General features: G+C 42.4%; 1 protein-coding gene across 1 annotated transcript in view; it reads left to right on the top strand.

The window, feature by feature from the left end:
* Positions 1-21,701, top strand: part of OSBPL6 (oxysterol binding protein like 6) — a 265,393-nt gene that overhangs the window by 222,786 nt on the left and 20,906 nt on the right. Inside the window, exons 17-19 of the mRNA XM_030208862.1 lie at positions 1,792-1,855; positions 10,014-10,092; positions 19,301-19,445. Of these exons, the coding sequence (XP_030064722.1) occupies positions 1,792-1,855; positions 10,014-10,092; positions 19,301-19,445 (288 nt within the window). The remainder of the gene's footprint in view (positions 1-1,791; positions 1,856-10,013; positions 10,093-19,300; positions 19,446-21,701) is intronic.

Here is a 21,701-nt window from a genome sequence, read left to right as displayed (position 1 = left end):
TGGATCCAGCTTCTCATATATAAGTACACAACTCTGGAATGCACTCCCAAAGGCCGTGAAAACTACTTGCGACCACCTCAACTTCCAGAAATAGCTAAAGATTTACCTGTTCGAAAAGGCATATCCTAATGACCCAACTTAATTACCTGAATCCAGCAACTCAATGAAACCCAAACTTGTTATGAACTTAATGAACTTTATATAACCTCCCTCTCTATGTTTCCCTAATGTGTCTGTACATATCTATTTCATTTAAAATAACATCACTCTGTTTCTTCACTGGAGGAGGCTTTTGCCCCACGGCGTTATGTAAGCCACATTGAGCCTGCAAATAGGTGGGAAAATGTGGGATACAAATGTAACAAATAAATGTAAATAAATAAATAAAAGAATTGGACAAGAAAGTTTCTCAGCATGAAGAGAAATTAACTAAGATTAAGGGCTTCTTTTACTAAGCTGCGCTAGGAATTCCCATTGTTCAAATGAGAGGAAGCCCATAGGAATTGAATATGCTTCCTCTCATTTGGGGCCCCTTTTACAAAGGCGTAGAAGGGCCTACACGCGTACAGCATGTGCTAAATTGGCACTACTGCCCGGCTAGTGTGTGACCCAGGCAGTATTACCAAATTCGGGAAGCGCCGAATCCTGCAGTAGAAAATAATTTTCTACCGCGGGCTGCTTACCCAGCAGTAAACAACAGTTGGCACGCGCTGCATGCTTACCGCGCAGGTAGTGTGTGAGATGTTACCGCTAGGTCAGTGGATGGCGGTAGGGTCTCAGGACGAAAATGGGACGCGCACAGGTTTCAATTTTAGCACACATCCATTTTCTGGCCCTTAAGAAAAGGCCCTTTTTCCTAGATGTGATAAAAAATTACCCTGCTTGCGCCCAAAAGATGTGCTCGCACTACTGCAGACCACTTTTTACCGCAGGTTAGTAAAAAGGCCCCTCGCTGGGCCAGGAATCGCTATTGTGGTTTATTTATTTATTTATTTATTTATTTGTTACATTTGTATCCCACATTTTCCCACCTATTTGCAGGCTCAATGTGGCTTACATAGTACCGTAAAGGCGTTCACCAATTCCTGTATGAACAAATACAGTAATGTTGTGGTAGAATAAGGTTCGTGTGTACAGACACATTAGGGAATCATAGAGAGGTTTAGTAAAAGAGACCCTAAGTTTTTTTGAAGAGAAATTAGAGCGTCACTGGTTGAATTGCTACAAGTTTGAAATTAGCAGAAACTCCCATTGTAAAGGCTGTAAGAGCTTCTTTCACCAAGTGGCAGTAAAATGAGCCCTGCAATAGTATTGGCACATGGGTTTGCTGTGCACTGAGGCCAGCTTTTACCACCGGTAGTAAAGGCTTTATTTTTGAAGGGGAAGGGAATGGCCGTGCGCTAAGCAAAGGCATTGACGCATGGCTGTTTACTGGGGGAGCAGTTACCGCTTTCTTTTTAGGGGGTGGTAAGGGCTCCGGTGGTGGAAAATACAAGACTATTTTCTAGTGCCAGAAATGGCATGTGGTGGGAGCCGGAACTACCGCCGGTGGTAGGCCCACCGTGCTTATGTAAAAGGGCCCCTAAGTGTGTAATTGTCTCAACAGCTCACCTCTGATATCTTTCATATTCCATATCTATCACACAGACGCAGACAATAGTGAACTAATCAAAGAACAACCATTTGTTAGTGTATGATATGCACTTTTCTGTGAGTTTAAAGTGAAAGGCATTTTTTATCATACAGTGCTAAATAATCTCTTATGTTTGCAAATATGCTTTTCTTTTCCAGGTTAGCCACCATCCTCCCATTTCTGCCTGTCACTGTGAATCGAAGAATTTTGTGTTTTGGCAAGGTACATATTCAAGTCCAGAAACCTAATGCTTTAATTTTATTCTGTGGGTTTTTTTTAGCCCAGTCATTTTCTCCCAATTCTATGGGTTACCAACACAATTGGCACAGGCCTCTGTTGGGCTATGGCACCATAAACCTTCATTCACAACTACATATTTTGTTGTTTTATTTATTTATTTCAAAGTTTATATACCACTCTGTCACAAATTCTAGGCAGTTTACAGTCTAGTGCATACAGAATTAAAACACATCATAGCATAAAATCTGTTCTCAAGACTCCAACTAGTCAGTAATCAACTCTCAATAGTCCTCAACCAACCAACTCCAAATTAAAAGTCTTCTTCCCGGCTCCATCCTAGCTCAACTAATCTATCACAATGACAGTTCTCAGCTGCCTCTGGAACCCAGCTAACATGGATCATAAGTCTGCTCAGAAGGTGTCACTATTATGCAATGGCTGAGACACCCTCCTATGTGAGTTGTGAATACTGCAGTATCACCAGCACTGGTTAGCCTGGTGTACTGCTATGGATTTACAGCCTGCTTTACTGACACAGACTACTCAGTAATTACTGTGGATTCTTTTGGATTCGTATTAGGTAAATGAGACTTTTGTTAGAGATGCTAAAATCTACAGTGATTAAGATATATACAATGATTAACTATATAACTCAAAAGAAACAATACCTATAATCATTCTATCTATAATTAAAGAAAACCTATCTGTAAACAATCATTACATTACTGGTCTCTGCATCTAAGCAATGCTAGGAGTTTCTAGACCAGGAAAAGCAATAAAACAATCATCACTGGTCCTTACATCATCCAGGCTCTTATCATCAGCTGGGGGGGGGGGGGGGGGGGGGGGGGGGGCTGTTCACAACGAAAGCCAGGAGTTTCTTTGACCAGGAAACATGGTTCTCTGCGCAGTATGTACATTACTCACAGACGAGCTCTCCATTTCACTGAAAGAAACTCCCCTTTTTATTAGGCTTAGAACTCATGTTCAGAGCTAAGGAAAATTACAGAATGTTTGAGAATTTCTCTGTTTAGGTTAACAAGCCATACTGTGGGAATATGGTCACATGTTTCCGAGTTCAGGTGGCCAGTCTGAACTGGAAACAGGCTCCACCTCCCCCTTCACATACCAAATTAATTAGAACTGTGTCTTATCTTCTACATTCCAACTTATTTTCACACAATCAAAGTTAAACAATCATTTTTAAACAGAATTACTTCTAATCACAAATACAGACCCCGAGTGCACTTGTAGGTCAAGGCAGATAGAGTTGAAAAGCAATCTCTAAAATCCTTTTTATTACACCTGGGGAGCAGAATCCCAGCCTAGGAATTGGACCCATGTGTAGATTGTAACAGCGGCAATGGGCTAGGCCTAGTTTGGTTTTTGTTTTGTTTGGGGGTTTATTTCCATTTAAAATAGGTGTCACTTTTCTCAGTGGAACTTTCTTATCAAAGCTGCTCACTGTACAGTAGATTTTCTCATCATGTCCTTATAGGAAACTTAATTTTCACTAACAGATTTTTAGCAAGGCTTTAAGGGAAGAATGCAACTATTATTATAGGGATCAGACCAAATTCTGAAGGCTAATTTGTATTTCCCACTTGGAGAGATAGATTAAACTATCTGATTCATTCAGTTATGGCAAAGCAGCAAACAGTGCAAGGACCTCCACAGAAAAGTCAGTCAGAACAAAGTAAAGTAGAGGTTGACCCAATGTAGGAAGTGTTGCTTAGGAAACTTTATTGAAGGCACCAGACACTTGACCTGACATGGGCTGTGTTTCAGCAGACACTGACCGCCTTCCTCAGAGGTCACCTGATGTTTCCAGGCAGAAAAAATAACACTAACTTTGACCAAGCTGCATTTACATAATAATGAGGTGTTTCGTATGCTTTGCATCTCATTGGGTAGTCCACAATAATGTAATCTGATGTTCCCTATGGTAATATAATGCACTTTATTACTGTTTAAAACCCAATAAGGGGGCAAATAACGTGCGTTATTGCTGTAGCATACTTTAGTAAGTACCCCCCTCCAAATACTATTTTCCAGTTGTAGCCTAATCAGTACCATCCAAAATTTTCACCTGGAAATAACAATATCTATATAAATAATTCTCGCCTCCAACGTTCAGAACCTCACTGTGTGGCAGGGAAACACTGAAGCCCTGTAGTCTTCTAGGCTGTCAGCAGCACTCACTCTCACTCTCACTCATAGACCCGCCCTCAGCCACGCCCCATCCACACATAATTCACAACCCCAACATTCTAAATGCAAATTTGTAGTTGCAAGATCCCATGAGTGTGTGCCTCGCCCTCGCATCACAACGACAAACACCGAGCTACGCAGGGGGAGGAGTGCCGTCCGAACACCTGAGCCACCGGGAACCCAAAGCTACTGCCCGCAAAAACAAAACTACCCGCCTGCACCCTCCCCACGCTGCCGTCCTGCGCCCTCCCCACGCTGCCGCAGGTAAACCTTGCTAGCGCCCGTTTCATGGCTCACAGAAACAGGCCTTTTTTACTAGTTAAAATATATTTTTCTCCAAGGACAAGCAGGCCAGTTGTATTCTCACAGCTGGGTGATGTTATCTGAGGGCGCACGGTGCAGACACTGACTACTGAGATTAATGCAGAATTTTCTAGGAGCATCCCACCACACATGCGCTGGTGCCTTCCTGCCTGACGTGCGAGCATGGGTCCTTTAGTCTTCGTTTTTCCACAGATCATGGAGGACGAGTCATTGTGTTCTCATCTTAGTGCGTTTTTTTCTCTGATTCTCAGTGCCTTCTCGTGTAATTATTTTTGTCCCTTTTGTGATTATTATTCCTTCCTCTATTTATTCTGCTATCCTATAATTTTTGTAGTGTTTTCGGCTCTTCAAGTTTTCTTTCTTGTTCTCGAATCGCTAGGCCTGTTTAGGCTAGAGCACCAGCCTCAATTTGAACTCTGCCCTTTTTTACAGCTCACAATTGAGGAGTTATTTGGGTTTTTTTTAAATAAATTTATTGCAACCACAGTAACACCAGAAACACTTCACAGCACAACACATCATGGTTATTTTCCATTTTTACCTCACCCACCACCCTTGCCCCTCAAACTTTAAGAAACTATACAGACCAAACAGTTCAAATCGCTTGTGTTGGTTCTTCACGGCGACCTGAACTCACAGCCATACGAACAGGAATCACTATCGCTCCCTCCTCCCCAAAATCATGTGCTCCACATTACAAATTCAGCAGATAACTACGAGTGCAATCTGGCAAACGGTCCCATATAGGAGATCAAACTTTTTGAAAAAGTTTCCATGCCCAAGGAGACCTCCGTCCAACTTCCAGTCTCTCCATTTTCATCAAAAGAAAGAGTTCATTCCTGCAGAGAGTCACAGAAGGGGCAGCATTATGCTGCTAGCACATCAAGATGCATTTTCTGGCCAAGAAGAAGACTTTGTGTAAAAGAAGATTAGGACCCAACCTAAGGCCCAAAGAAACAAAATTTGAAAACAGTTGAACGTCCGCTCGAAGAGGCAGGTGTCTGCATAAGATCATAGACAGATAATTCAACATCTTCACCAAAAAAGGTTTTGTCAATTCACAGGTCCAAAACATATGCACCAATGTGGCTGGTTCAGCTCTGCATCATGGACACTCAGCTGTACTCGCCATCTGAACCAAGTATACCCGATGGGGAGAAATATACAAGTGAAGCAGAAATTTATACTGTTGTTCCTGAAAGGCTGCAGCGAGAGCCAGGCGCTTCAAATGTTTGCAAGCAAGCGCAGAGCATCACCCATAACCTGTTCCTCAGTTATTAGGCCCATATTCCAAACACTGGAATATGTCCCAGGCAGGTGCCAAACTACACAAGCTGATCTGATAAAGTGATAAACTTGCCTTAGTTGTTCAAGCCACAAGCAAAGTTTCAGAAAGCAGGTCTGCTGCAATCTTCATTCAGCATAGAAATGTCCAGGGTGTGAACATAATATTGCATTTATCAATAAGCTAGCAAGTCGGTACCTTGCAAACTCCCCTTCTCCTGAAGCTGTTGAAAGGGTTTCTTGGTCTCTTCTTCAGTCACCAGATCACAAACATAGGTTAATCCATGCTGTGACCAGTACCATAAGTAAAACTTTGTCACATCAGGGTCCAAATATCTATTAACCCAGAAAGGTAGTATCATAGTAGAAATAGAAGGAGGCTTTATCTGTTTGCAAAGCCACTTCTAGCCTTGGCGCATACTTTTCAAAATAGGAAGTGCTGCCATTACTCGCGTGGGATACTTTGTATGAAGATAGTACAACAAATGGGTTGGTGCGATCAACTGTCATTCCAGAAGAGTAGGAATAAAATAATCAGTCCCTTTAATCCAGTCTACTAAATGTCTTACAATATGAGCCACATTATATTGCTTCAAATCAGGTAAACTCAAAGCAAAGATAAATGTTGTAGGGTGACTCTTGGCGTTTTAGAGATCCAGAGAAACTTAGTCAAACGTTTCTGAAAAAGAGCCACATCATGGTTAGTTTCATACATCGAGAAGGTCTGTAAAATGTACTACTGTTTTGGAAATAACACCATCTTATATAAAGCTATACGCCCAATAAGGGACAATGGTAGCCCATAGAGCAAAAACATCTAAAGATTTTTGAAACAAGACAGTATAATTTGCCCAGTAGCAAACAAACCACAGCGAAGATGACAGTGAAACCACTCAGTTAGTCAATGGTGCATATAAAACTTTAATCAAAGTTATACATGACTTGACACGAGCCTGTGTTTTGGCCACCTGGCCTTCATCAGGAGTCTATAAAAACATAAAATTCTAAATGAATAAACATGATCATAAAAACGAAAGATAAAAGACAGGTAGTTTATATATATAGAGAGAGACAGGTTTGTGTTCCAGATAGTGGAATATTCAAATGAAAATCAAGATAGTCAAATAATCATTCGAAGATTGTCATCTCTAATAATCATAGATATGATCCAAAACACATAAGATATTGCAATCTATACAGACAGTACTAACAGGTTAAGGTACATACAAAAGGAACAGTGTAACTGTATGTCCCCTTATTGAGCACCATGAGTTTGCTACAAAGAGAGTGCAAAAGCCACAATAAAGAGAGGGTCCCTCTATCTCAGTGAAAAAAGGAGACAAGTATGTATTCTCATTCTTCAAATCTAACACCAGGGATGGATTTGACCCAAAGACATAATGATGCGTGAAGGTTAAAAAAAAAGCCCTTCAAATATTATATGTACATTATGAAATGTTAAGTAAATGAATACATAAAAAAGCAGACACATCTGTTATCTGAGAAATCTTAAACTTATCAGGTCTTCATGTGAATATCATAATAAATAATTTATACACCGTAAATGCTAGGTCTGAAGAAAGTTGGTGATCCTGTAAAATGGTCTCTTATCTCAATTATCTGTCCAAAAAAAGTCAATATTAAAAAACAAACCAAAAGCCGATATTAAAAAAAACGTGTCTGGAAATTTATATCAAATATTCATTGTGATGTGGAAATCATTACTAGTGATAAATACAAAATAAAGAAAAGTCTGGCCATCTAAAGTATCATTTGCTGCTCACTGATCTGTAGCTCACCTCTAAGAGAACTAAAATATGTCCATCAAACTTTAAAAAGGACCAGATCCTAAATTCAAAAAGCAGTATACAAAGTAACTCACTGCTTGTCCTGCTTCAGTGTAAACTACACTAATGCAACATCAGAGTGAAAAACGACTGCTATTTATGACATTAGCAGCACAGGAATTTTCAAAGTCAATCGTTATCGCAATCCACAACAAAACAAAGCATACTTTAGGGTTAAGGAAGCTGGTATATGAAAAAATCATGTCCATCTGGGGGTGTTTAGAAAATAGTGAATAGAGGGAAAAAGCTTCTCAGTGATAGAGGGCCATTTGAAACGCTCTAAAGGCTTTCATAGATTGGCTACAGAGCGAAATTGTTCTCATTCAATTGGACAACCAGGTTGCAATATTCTATGAGAACATGCAGAAAAGTATAGGATCCTACCCCTTGTGTCAGGAAGCAGTGGGAATATGGCAGTGGGCTTTCCTTCAGGGAATGAGGCCCACTGGCTTTATGGAGCCACATACCTAGCAGGAAAGGACAACTACCTGGTGGACAGACTAAGCAGTGGTCTCTCAACATGGGTGTAGCCTGCAAGATCTTCCGAAAGTGATGCGCCCCCTTAGTCGATCGTTTCTGGCTTCCAGGAAAGACTCCACTAAGAGGTGTTACTCATTTAAGTGGAGAAGGTTTGCTGTCGGGTGTGAGGGCATGACCGTAGATCCCCTCACTTGCCCTACACAAAAACTGCTTGAATAACTCCTGTACCTCTCTTGAGGCTGGTTTGAAAATCAACTCTGTAAGGGTTCATCTGAGTGCAATTTGTGCTTATCTTCACCAAGTAGGAGGTAAGACCCATCTCTGTACAGACTCTAGTTGTTTGCTTCATGAGAGGTTTGCTACTGACAAAACCCCCTGTCAGACCTCCAACTGTGCCATTGGATCTCAACATTGTCCTCACCCAGCTGATGAAAGCTCCTTTTGAGCCACTTGATTACTGTCATCTGAAGTATTTAACCTGGAAAGTTGTGTTTTTTGTGGTGGTCACTTTAGCTCGCAGAGATGTTTGCTACTGACAGAGCCCCCTGTCAGACCTCCAATTTTATCATGAGATCTCAACATTGTCCTTACCCAGCTGATGAAAGCTCCTTTTGAGTCACTCGATTCCTGTCAATCATTCTGACAACATTTTTCCTGAAACCACATGCCCATCCTGACGAAAGTGTACTGCATACTTTAGATTGCAAGCAAGCCTTAGCATTCTATCTGGAGCAGACTAAACCCCATAGACAGTCCACCCAACTTTTTGGGTTTTTTGACCCAAACATGATGGGAATAGCCATGGCAAATACACAATTACTAATTGGCTAGCAGATTGCATCTCCTTTACTTATGGCCAGGCTGGGCTGACTCTAGAGGGTTATGTCGAGGCTCAAAGTTTGAATTAATATCAAAGTTTCAAAGCCATGACTAAGTTGGTAGCCCACTTGAGGTCAGCATCCATAGAGGAGATTTGCAAAGCTGCAACATAGTAATCTGTTCACACATTCACATCTCATTACTGCCTAGAGCAGGGTACCCAATGTGATAGGCGGTTCGAATAGGCAGTCCTGAAGAATTTCTTCAATGTCTAGAATCCAACTCTACCCCCCTAGACCCTGTTTTATTCTGTTACCAGGCTGCACCTTAGTAACATAGTAGATGACGACAGAGAAAGACCTGTACGGTCCATCCAGTCTGCCCAACAACTAGTATGTAAATAGTTTCAAGTTAATTGACTTTGAGGCCTCAATGATTTGAGTACCTGTTATTCTAACATTGTTGTTTTTGGTGAGCCTGGTAGCTAGGAGCTGTGAGAATACAACTGGCCTGCTTGTCCTCGGAGAAAGCGAAGTTGCTCACCTGTAGCAACTGTTCTCTGAGTACAGCAGGCAAAGAATTCTAAGATACCCTCCAACCTTCCTTTGGAGTTCTATTCTTTAACTTTTTTCATGACTGAGGGACCTTGGGTGGGAAGGCACCAGTGAATACGCAGTGGGATGCTACTAGAAAATTCTACCTTAATTTCACTAGTTAGTGTCTGAACCGAGTTCTGTTGGATGACATCATCCAGCTATGAGAATACTTGGCCTGCTGTCCTCGGAAAACACCTTCTAGTAACTTTGCTATATTGAAAATTAAAGTGATGATAGATGATTTGTTCCATGTATAAATGTAAAGAAAATTCCATTTCTGTATTGAACTAATTTTGATTCTGGTATCAACAGTAATTTTAGATAATTACCCTACATGACTCCTGCGTATATGAAAATGCTTTTTTGTATTTTAAATGACATTGGTAGGTTATGAGCTTATTAATTTTTTTCTAATTCTTAATGCTCCATTTGGTGTGCTATAAGTAACTGAAAAATCCAAAACAGATGTCATGGACTTAAGAAAAATGGTGAAAAGCTGGAAGATGTCCTGGGGAAAATAATACATTTTTTTATGTACATGAAAGATTACATGTATTTTTGCTGTTGTTTAACATTTAGATATCAGATGGAAAAATAAGTTTTGGGGGAAATCCATGGAGATTCTGCCATTTGGAACAGTGAATGTCATGCTTCCAAAGTGAGTTGCCTTTATTTTTATGTGGGAAGTTGTTAAATTGTTCAGTAGCCACCTATGTCGGAAGGGTGGAATGCATTCAAATAAAACCCTTCCTTGGTGTAATAAATGAGGAGGCCAAGGGTGCAAGAAAAACATTCACCAGAATAAGTGGGACTGAATTTCAAAATCACCTTAAAGATCTATTTACTAAGTTGCAGTTAAGCAATAATGTACCTTATTTGCCAATTAGTGAACATTAATTGGCAATGACTTGCAATATTTGATAGCTTAACGCAAAAAAATTGTGCCTGATGTGTGTTAAATAATAAACTGCAAAGCATGCAGATGAATGCAAAGCAAGTGATTATTATCCAAAGTAAATTATGCAATTTGTGCTAAACTGTGCAAGCTGCATTATTCTTTGATCGTTAACACCACCTCAAGGGGTATTGTTAAATTTTCACCACAAAGGAGCATCAGTCCATTAATTCATGATCTGATTCTCCTAGGGATGCCTTGTAAGGGGCTGGTGAATATTCCAAATAGCCCTCCCACCTTTGACACTTAAATAATAGCTGAGTCTTACTCGAATCCTTTCTTAAATCTTCAGATCCCCCTATGCACCCGCTTCCCCCACCCTCTTGAAAATGATGTCATAAAGGCCCTAGCAATTTCTAGAGGTTGAGTTACCAAATAAAAGAACCTTTTTGGCAGGCTAATCCCTAGGTAGTACCTCAAGGCTATTGCTAGGGGCCTTGGAGTACCATTTGTCAAGAGAAAACACTGGGGCAAAAGTGACCTGGTATCATTTGCTCCTGTAGATTCTAGGGAGCTGGGTTTAGTCCAGGGGAGTGTCTTCAAATTGCAAATAGATAGGGGCTGATGAGGTTTGGTCCACTGGGAGGTGGATTCATGTTTGAAATGGATCACCACAGGTGGATAACCAAGTAGGTTGCTTTTAAGAGATTAGGTTGGTGGGGAGGCTATTTATACAATTCACTAGCCCCATTAAAAGACAACAGGCCCTCGAGGCAGCTGAGGATATGCTACATTTCCGGCTGTAACAATGGAAAATAAATTTACTGTGGGATTTGCTAACTGAGATACCATGGGTTAATGAATGCACTAATTAATTTTCCCATGGTAAAATAACACAGGTTAGTAAATAAGGCATTATTTTGTTTAAAAATGTCTCTGTTAAAGATGTAAGTTGAAATATAATCAGCATTTCAAAATTATTACTTCCTCTTTTCAGCATGTTCTATGTTTTAACACCAGGATATAGCCAGAACATATGCCGCAGTGTTTCTTGGTTCCACAGTACATTTTGGGCAAGCTTGCCTCTCCAATATCCTAGCATAATTGAGGACTTTTCTCCTTTAGTGCAAATGAAGACCTTAAGCCCATAGGCGGTCGGTCGGTGGCCCAACTGTTTGGGGAGGCTAAAGGGGGTGGGGTTATGGGTGGAGCCAGGGGCGGAGCTTATAGCCAGAATTAACACAGAAAAAAAATAAGTAAAAATAAACGTCACAATTAATACCTTTTATTAAATTTAGATATTAGATATGTATCATATGTCAAAGAATAAAGTGGTTGCTCAAAGCATACTAACCACAATCACTCAACTGTAAAACACTATGCACAAATTTGTGCAAAAACACACTCAGAACCTTACTATACTATAACATTAGGCAGACCCTAATACACCAATATACCACCCATATGGAAAATGCAGACCGTCAACAATATGAAACAAGGGATCATAATATCACAATTCTCATGTAGAGGCACCAAACACCCTTTTAGGGTGGAAAGTGTTCACAATGAGCTCCTTTTATTAACAACTATATGTAGATCCTTCAAGAGGTAGTGTGTCATGATTTAGGCTCTAAAACCCTTTTTGATGTTTTGGTGCCACCTCAGTAATGCCAATACACAATCTCTCCACTGCAAAACACTATACACAACTTGTGCAAAAACACACTCATAACCTTAGCAAACCATAACAGCACTAATTCCAAGGACAGGACGAGCTACAACCTTATGCGTGGAAAGGCAGCACTGTAATTACACTGGACTCTAAAACACCAGTACACAACCTAGTGAAACAAAAAAAAAACCCCAAAAAGGGCTGTAAATACTACACACTAGATACTGCACCTTGATTACACATGAAAAACACAGGACACAACAGATATGAAGGCAAAACTGGAAAATTACCTCAAGAAGTCAGACTCAGCATGCAGCAATACTAGAAAAATTAAAACTTACATGCAAAATATCACAGATGCACATTTCCAAAAGCTGACATATTCCAGTTAATAAATTCTGAATAAAATACTTTTTCTACCTTTGTTGTCTGATCATTTAGTTTTTCTATTCGCTTTGGTCCCAGTGTCTTCTTTCCATTTGATATTTTTTCTCTCAATATGTCCATCATCCTCCTGTGTCCTTATGCGTCCTGTCTACCATCTGTAGCCCTGTCCCTATCCTTTCTCCAGTTTCAGCATCTGCCCTCAAAGTGTTCCGATCCAGCCCTTAAATTCAGGAATTTTCCCTCCATCCATATCCAGCATTTCTCCCCTCCCCTCCATCCATGTGCATGTACTTCCTGTCTTTCCTCCCCTCCAACCATGTCCACCATTTCTCCTCTGCCTTCCACTCCATCCGTGTGCATCTCCTTCCTTTGTCTTTCCTTCCCTCCATCCTTGTCCAACATTTTTCCTCTCTTCCCTGCCCTCCACTCCATCCATGTCCAGATTTCTCCTCTCTTCCCTCCCCTCTATCCATCCATGTCCAGCACCTTCCCTCTTTCTCTCCTACCCTTCCATCCAGTGTCATCCCTCTTTCTCTCTCCATCCTTCTACCCATTACCCTCTCCCAATCCTTCTGTCTATTGTCTCCCTCTCCTTCCATCTATTGTCTCCCTCTATCTCCCCTTCCTTCTAAACAGTTCTCTCTCTCGACCCTTTTCCATTCAGCATGTCCTCTCTATCCCCATCCTTCCAGTGTCTTTTCTCTTTCTTTCCCTCCTTACCCTTATGTCATGTCTTCCCTCTTTCTACCCCTCCTTCCAGCATTTTCCCTCTATCTCCCTCCTCTCATTCAGCATTTCTCCGTCTGACAGCTAGAGTCTCCCCCAGTTTCTCCCCAGCAGCTTCTCTCTCTCTCCTGCCCATGTCCCCTCTTTCTCTCCCCATCTTTCCACTCATCTCTCTCTCTCTGTACCCCTCTTCCATCCAGCATCTTCTCTCTGGCTCTCCCCTGCTCTCTTCCATGTCCCTGGCTTTCCCCTGCTCTCTTCCATGTCCCCTTTTTCTCTCCCCATCTCTCTCTGGCTCTCCCCTGCTCTCTTCCATGTCCCCTCTTTCTCTCTCCATCTCTCTCTGGCTCTCCCCTGCTCTTTTGCATGTCTCTGGCTCTCCCCTGCACTTGTCCACTTTCTCTCTCTCTCCTCCAGCGTCCTCATGCATCTCTCCTCTCCCTCATGCATCCCACCTTTCCCCTCCCCTTCTTGCTTCCCTTAGATCTACCATCACTCTCACTCCTTTCTCCACCCCCCTTTTCCCATTCCCCTGCCCTGCCATTGCTTTCCTTCCTCCCTCTTCCCCTTAGATGTGGCATCACATCCTCCTCTCTCCACCCCCCCCCTTTCCCTTTGGTCTGGCAGCTGGCTGGCATCGCTTCCCCCCCCAGGCTAGTGCAGTATCGCTCTCCCCCTCCGCTCCTGTCACTAACCCACCCCAAACTCTTCTCTCTACATCCTTATCCCCTTACACTTCCCTCCTTGCGCCCTTAACTTTCCTCGCTCTGCCCACCACCCCCTTTCTCCTTTTAATCCACACCCGCTCTGTCTTTCCATCCTGACCCAGTCCTAACTCCATCTCTCTTCCCCTCTTGCCACCCTAAACTCTCCCATTTGTACCCCCCTTTTGCCCCATGCCTTGTTTCTTACTATTGCAAGGCTCAATCCCACCCAACACTCTCCTCTTTTTGCCCCACTGCCCCCCTCTCTCCCTTACATCTGACCAGGCCAAAAAAAAGGTATTGGACCTAGTAGATCCCTTCTCTTACCACCATGACGACAATGACCCAACTGCACCTGTGGGAATGTAGAGGCTGTAAGCGAAATGTTGCCTCCTGCTGCTTCTTGAGCACCATTGCCTAGAGTTGACATTTGTTTTTTGAAAGACAAATCCCACCACCTGCTGCTCGCTGTCACGTCTTTCAAATTTGAGGCTTCGTAGCAGCAGCAGCAATGATGTAAGCGCTGCTTTCAGCCTGCTCCGGAAGCACTCTCTGTACAGCTTCCCACGTAGGCGGGACGCTGTCCAGAGAAGGCTTCCGGGGCAGGCTGAAAGCAGCGCTTACATCATTGCTGCTGCTGCTGCTACGAAGCCTCAAATTTGAAAGATGTGACAGGAGCGGAGGTGGAGAACGATACCGCGCTGGTCGGAGGGGAGAAGGACAGTCCCAGCATCGATCGCACGTCGGGGGAGGGGGGAAGGACAGTCCCAGCATCGATCGCACGTCGGGGGGGGAGGGGAGGACAGTCCCAGCATCGATCGCACGTCGGGTGGGGTGGGGGGGGGGGAAGGACAGCCCCAGCATCGATCGCAAGTTCTGCACGCACCAGTCGGGGGGGAGATGTTCAATGCAGCACCCCTCACGCGCTGCACCCGGGGCAGTCCGCCCCCACCGCCCTGCCCTTGCTGCACTTGTGGCTGGGGAGGCTTAGCCTCCCCAAGCCTCTTATACCGGGCGCCTATGCTTAAGCCCAATTTTCAAAAGTGTTTTATAGTAGTCAGCCCTTACCGCCTCCTCAATGGGTGGTGATAAGGGTTTCCCCTGAAATGGCTACCTGGCCGCATGGCCATTTCCTGCAGAAAAGAAAGACTACCCTTTTACCAGCTGCAGTAAAAGGGGGCCTCGACACACATCAAAAATACACGCCAACGCAGACCCCCTTTTGATTCAGCTTGGTAATTAATAAATTATTTTTAGAAACCATTCATTACAGGTAGCAGTACTGGAAAACACTGTCATAGTTGCTATCAAAATTATTAAAATAACTAGCTTTCCACAGAGATACAGAAAATTTCTGCCTTCAGGTCTCACTGGTTCAGTTACTTTTAGGTGTAAAATTGGTAGAATTGTCATTAAGAGCTAACGAAAGGATAGTCAAAACCTATAGAGTTTTACAGGACCTCTGATTAAGATCCCCTGATAGTGTATACCACTCAGCTGGATGTGTATTCTTAGATCCTTTTCTCCTTATATTTTTATTGAAAAAGAAAATACTATTTTAGTAAAAGATTTAACCCCCTGTTTACTAAGCCATGCGGCAATGCTGCACGGCAGCTGCTAGTGCAGCTTAGTAAACGGGGGGGGGGGGGGGGGGGGGGGTTAATGTTTTGGTAATACAGTAAATTATTTCAGAGTGGTAAAAGTTTTTTTTAAGTTGATATTAAGAACTGATGCGAGCCCCTAGGCAGCAGCCTATACAGTGAATTCTGTGCGGAACTAATTCACAGTCTCCATGACCTGCCAGCTAGACAGCCTCTACTACAAGCTCTCAGCTACAGCCTATCCTGCCTGCCCAATCCAGGTTGTGAAGCAGCCCGCTGTAAACTCTTCACTGCTTGCAGTTTGTACTATCCCTCCAAGGCTTACAGTTCTTTTAGTTTCCCAAAGGTATGTGCAGAAAACACTCAGACAACCAGCATAGGTAAACAGAACCACTTGTTTACCCTTTCCAGACTAGGTAGCATGCTAAGTAGTAAATTTAAAACAAACCAGAGAAAATATTTCTTCATTCAACATGTAATTTAGACTCTGGAATTTATTGCCAGAGAATGTGGTAAAAGCAGCTTAGCAGGGTTTTAAAAAGGTTTGGATAACTTCCTAAAAGAAAAGTCCATAATAAGCCATTATTATGCTTATGTTCTTAAGTACTATTATAGCAAGTGCTCCACTACTCTTAATTTCATCTCTAAACATTGTAGGGATGATTATTGACTCAGATCTGTTGTTAAAAACACATATTGCCCATCTGTTTCATAAGCTCATTGTTAACCTAAAAATCATTAAGAACTTTCGGGGCCCTTTTACTAAGATTCATAGGCGCCTACGCGCATGCAACCCTTGTTAAATTAGAACTACCACCCAGCTACCGCATACCCCGGCGGTAATTCTAATTTCTACACATGTCCAAAATGCTCAGCAGAAAATAATTTCTAATTTCTACTGCGTGGTTCTAACCAGGTGATAATTGACAGTGTACACTCGCTGGCAATTACAGCCCGGTAAACGAGTGAGACCTTACTGCTAAGTCAATGGGTGGCAGTAAGGTCTCAGGCCCAAAATGGATGCGCGCTGATTTTTATTTTGCCACACATCCATTTTCAGCAAAAAAAGGCCTTTTTTGCAGGTGCACTGAAAAATGGACCTGCGTACGTCCAATATATGTGTCTACACCAGCGCAGGCCATTTTTCAGCGCACCTGAGTAAAAGGGCTCCTTAGTGCATTCACTAGTACTTACACCTGAATTGTTTTAATTTCTTATTTAAGGATGTTCAGATTTTTGATATTTAGCAAATATAATTTATCCAAAATATTGGTGTTAAACTCATTAATGGTGGAGACAGATGGAACAACATAACACCGCTGCTCAAGAAACAACATTGGCTCCCTGTCACCCATAGAATTACATTTAAGATTTTAACATTGGTCCGTACCATATATTATTCAGGTTTACCAGCTTTCCTCTCTTGCCTTTTAATACCTTATTCCGCCCCCAGGGCTCATGGTGGCCATTTTCTAAGTACAGCAGGGCTAATACAATAGGTTCTGGGAGGGCAGGAGATTCCAGAAGGGGAAGGTCTGATGTCAGCTGGGGGGGTCCAGGAGGGAAGCACTGATGTTGATAGGAGGTCAAGACGGGTTTCTGATGTTGGCGGGCAGGTCTGGATTAGAGAGCTGCATGGAAATGGGGATTACGGGATTTCCACGGATACCACGGAGATCCATCCCCTCCAGGACCTTGGGGATCCCATGGGAACAGACCAAGGTCCACGGGATTCCCATGGGGATGGACACGGGTCCTGCGGGGTTCCTGTGGAAAGGAAGGGAAAACAGAGACTACCCTGTCTTTATCTCCTTCCCTCCCATCCACCTCGCCTCCAGCCCTGGATGTCCTCCCCATACATACAGTGGGGGAAATAAGTATTTGATCCCTTGCTGATTTTGTAAGTTTGCCCACTGACAAAGACATGAGCAGCCTATAATTGAAGGGTAGGTTATTGGTAACAGTGAGAGATAGCACATCACAAATTAAATCCGGAAAATCACATTGTGGAAAGTATATGAATTTATTTGCATTCTGCAGAGGGAAATAAGTATTTGATCCCCCACCAACCAGTAAGAGATCTGGCCCCTACAGACCAGGTAGATGCTCCAAATCAACTCGTTACCTGCATGACAGACAGCTGTCAGCAATGGTCACCTGTATGAAAGACACCTGTCCACAGACTCAGTGAATCAGTCAGACTCTAACCTCTACAAAATGGCCAAGAGCAAGGAGCTGTCTAAGGATGTCAGGGACAAGATCATACACCTGCACAAGGCTGGAATGGGCTACAAAACCATCAGTAAGACGCTGGGCGAGAAGGAGACAACTGTTGGTGCCATAGTAAGAAAATGGAAGAAGTACAAAATGACTGTCAATCGACAAAGATCTGGGGCTCCACGCAAAATCTCACCTCGTGGGGTATCCTTGATCATGAGGAAGGTTAGAAATCAGCCTACAACTACAAGGGGGGAACTTGTCAATGATCTCAAGGCAGCTGGGACCACTGTCACCACGAAAACCATTGGTAACACATTACGACATAACGGATTGCAATCCTGCAGTGCCCGCAAGGTCCCCCTGCTCCGGAAGGCACATGTGACGGCCCGTCTGAAGTTTGCCAGTGAACACCTGGATGATGCCGAGAGTGATTGGGAGAAGGTGCTGTGGTCAGATGAGACAAAAATTGAGCTCTTTGGCATGAACTCAACTCGCCGTGTTTGGAGGAAGAGAAATGCTGCCTATGACCCAAAGAACACCGTCCCCACTGTCAAGCATGGAGGTGGAAATGTTATGTTTTGGGGGTGTTTCTCTGCTAAGGGCACAGGACTACTTCACCGCATCAATGGGAGAATGGATGGGGCCATGTACCGTACAATTCTGAGTGACAACCTCCTTCCCTCCGCCAGGGCCTTAAAAATGGGTCGTGGCTGGGTCTTCCAGCACGACAATGACCCAAAACATACAGCCAAGGCAACAAAGGAGTGGCTCAGGAAGAAGCACATTAGGGTCATGGAGTGGCCTAGCCAGTCACCAGACCTTAATCCCATTGAAAACTTATGGAGGGAGCTGAAGCTGCGAGTTGCCAAGCGACAGCCCAGAACTCTTAATGATTTAGAGATGATCTGCAAAGAGGAGTGGACCAAAATTCCTCCTGACATGTGTGCAAACCTCATCATCAACTACAGAAGACGTCTGACCGCTGTGCTTGCCAACAAGGGTTTTGCCACCAAGTATTAGGTCTTGTTTGCCAGAGGGATTAAATACTTATTTCCCTCTGCAGAATGCAAATAAATTCATATACTTTCCACAATGTGATTTTCCGGATTTAATTTGTGATGTGCTATCTCTCACTGTTACCAATAACCTACCCTTCAATTATGGGCTGCTCATGTCTTTGTCAGTGGGCAAACTTACAAAATCAGCAAGGGATCAAATACTTATTTCCCCCACTGTACCTTGCATCACCCTGGTGGTCTAGTGGCTTGTTTCAGGGCAGGAAAGGTCCCCATGCTTTCCTGCCTGCTGCTGCTGATCCTTTCACCGCCACCGCTTGTTTAAGATGGCTGCAGAGACTTCCAGACTATCTTTTTACCTTTTTCTATCTTATTTTATTTGTAACTTCAATTCTCCTTCCTAATCTTAATTTAAACTGCTAGTATATCAAACAAAACTAAACTTGAAATAGATTTACAACTTGGTGAACATTCCGACAAACTCAATGGAAGCCAAAAAATCCGTGCAACTAAGCAACTGGGTGGGAGGAGCAGAAAGCAGTGACACCCAACTGCAGGGAAAAGAGACTTCATCTTTCCAACATGTATTATATTAAGTCTCCTTATTCAGTACTGATACTGAATGTATGCTATTATTATTACTAGGTATGGTGATTACTATGTCTGGAACAAAGTTACCACATGTATACATAATATTCTTAGTGGAAGAAGATGGATAGAGCATTATGGGGAAATTACCATCAAAAACACTAGAAGCAGTGTTTGTATGTGTAAACTGACATTTATAAAGGTAAGTTATACCAATTTTTTTTTTACTAAGTAGTCTTCAAAGGTAGTACTGCACTTAAAGTTTATATACAATATAAGAACATTAGTTAAATATCTAAAATATACAATGTGGCTCTTTTTATTTATTGGGATGTATTAACCGCCTTTATGAAGAGATTCACTCAAGGCGGTGTACAGCAGGCACAGTTTTACATAAAACTTACAATTTTGTTAACAGAAAACAGTAGTAAAATAACCAAGAATAAACATAAATACAATAAATGTGGTAAACTTGAAAGCAGTAAATTGAAACTTAATAATAGAATTACTATGAAACAATATCAAAAATATACCCATTTAACAGCACTGGAATTCAAATACCAGAGATATAATACAGTGTTAACATAATACTAATGATACTCCTAATAAGCATGCATTAGAACATTCAATTAACATAGATATGATGCTAAGGAATTTCTCAGCTTATCATATAGCTGAGGGACCAGACTGACTGTTCAGTAAGAGTGCTTTATTTAAAGATCTGTGCAGAATCTTGTTCCATACTGCTGAATTGACTGAGGCTTAATTTAATTTGTACCTGGTGCCTAGTAGAGACTGTGTCTTCAAGGGAGGGGCTGCTTCCTGGGGAGCTGAGAATTCCTGACAAGCACATACTGTAGCATATTAGATGATGGCAGATAAAGACCTGTATGGTCCATCCAGTCTGCCCAACAAGATAAACTCATAGTATTAGGTACGATGTGATACTACATACGTGTCCTTGATCTTGATTTGTCCTTGCCATTTTCAGGGCATAGACTGTAGAAGTCTGCCCAACTCTGGCTTTGCCTCCCAATTCCTGGTGTTGCCATCTAATCACCACTAAGCTTGTTTGGTTCCATGCTATCTATACAGGATTCCTTTGTGTTTATCCCACGCATTTTTGAATTCCGTTACTGTTTTCATCTCCACCACCTCCCGTGGGAGGGCAACCCAGGTATCCACCACCCCCTTTGTGATTTGAAGCACTGCAGGCGTTTCTGAATTTACGTATTTTCACATTTTTGTGTTTTGGTTTGATTCATAGATTCTAAACTGGTCTCTTATCTGTGTGTTCCTCTCATTCTTTCTTCCTAGAAAGTTTGCAGGCTTTTGACTCCATCTATCTTTCTGCTTGCTCCTATAACCTTCTATATTTTTATCCTCCTACTCATACTGTGATCAGAGAAGAAAGAGAAGATTCTAACTTGATGTACTTATCCACCTAAGAACAAATGTTCTGGCCAAAAATAACACACTCAAAGTACAGAACACTTTTCAGAACCTGTGGGAGGGACTAGTCTTTGGTACATACTTTAGCTATTTCTGTAAGTGCTTCCTGCCTATTGAAAAGGAGAGGGAAGACTACATAACACAGAAAATGTTAATAAGTGGCTTAAAACATGGCATCAACAAGAATATTTTAGATTTATAGGAGGATGGGGCAATACATGGCTATACTGCAGTGGTCCTCAACCTTTCTTTTGTTGTGAGACACCTAACAGATAATGTTTGTGTGTATGACACACTGAATACTCCAATTTGCATCTGAACAAAGAAAAAAAACCTTATATATCATTTCACTGCTTCTGAGAATGATGCAAGAGAAATACAGATACAATGGTGGTGACTGCTGGGGTGGAGAAGAAGGGTGCACCATAGACCTGTAACATTTCCAATTGAGGCTGAAGACAGGAGTAGGGACTAGTTATGGAGATTAAGTATTTTACTTCCTGGTTCTCAACTCTCCCTAGCCCGCCACACACATGTTAAGAAAAGCACAAGGATAATGTCTGTCAAAGTTTTGGTGACCTCCCCCCAGCTTTTGGTGACGCACCAGTGTGTCCTGACACACTGGTTGAGAATCACTGCTATACTGTAATGACAGCCTACATCTCTCTTTGACAGGAAAGCGGATCCTTAGTGAGAAATTCAGTAAATATCTGCCCGATATTTAAAACAAAAAGGCCACTAAAATGGCACTTAAGTGACTATACGGCAATATTCAGCACCAGATGGCTGGCTGGCTGATGCTGAATAACATCAGATAGCTGCTTAAAGATAGCCGGTTATCTCCAGATTTTTAAAACCCTACCAGCCAAGTTTGGCGGCCATATTTGGCCTCCACAATAGCTAAAATAACTTTGACCGGTCTCACTTTAGCATCCAGCGCTGAATATCCAGGTTTAGTGCTGACTGCAGGAGACAGCCCGGCTATCTCCCGCAGTATGAGTATCAG

Source organism: Microcaecilia unicolor, chromosome 7 (genome assembly GCF_901765095.1).
Source record: "Microcaecilia unicolor chromosome 7, aMicUni1.1, whole genome shotgun sequence".
NCBI classification, from domain to species: Eukaryota; Metazoa; Chordata; class Amphibia; order Gymnophiona; family Siphonopidae; genus Microcaecilia; species Microcaecilia unicolor.
The sequence above is the reverse complement of the archived record's forward strand: the minus strand, read 5'-3'. Positions and strand labels throughout refer to the sequence as shown.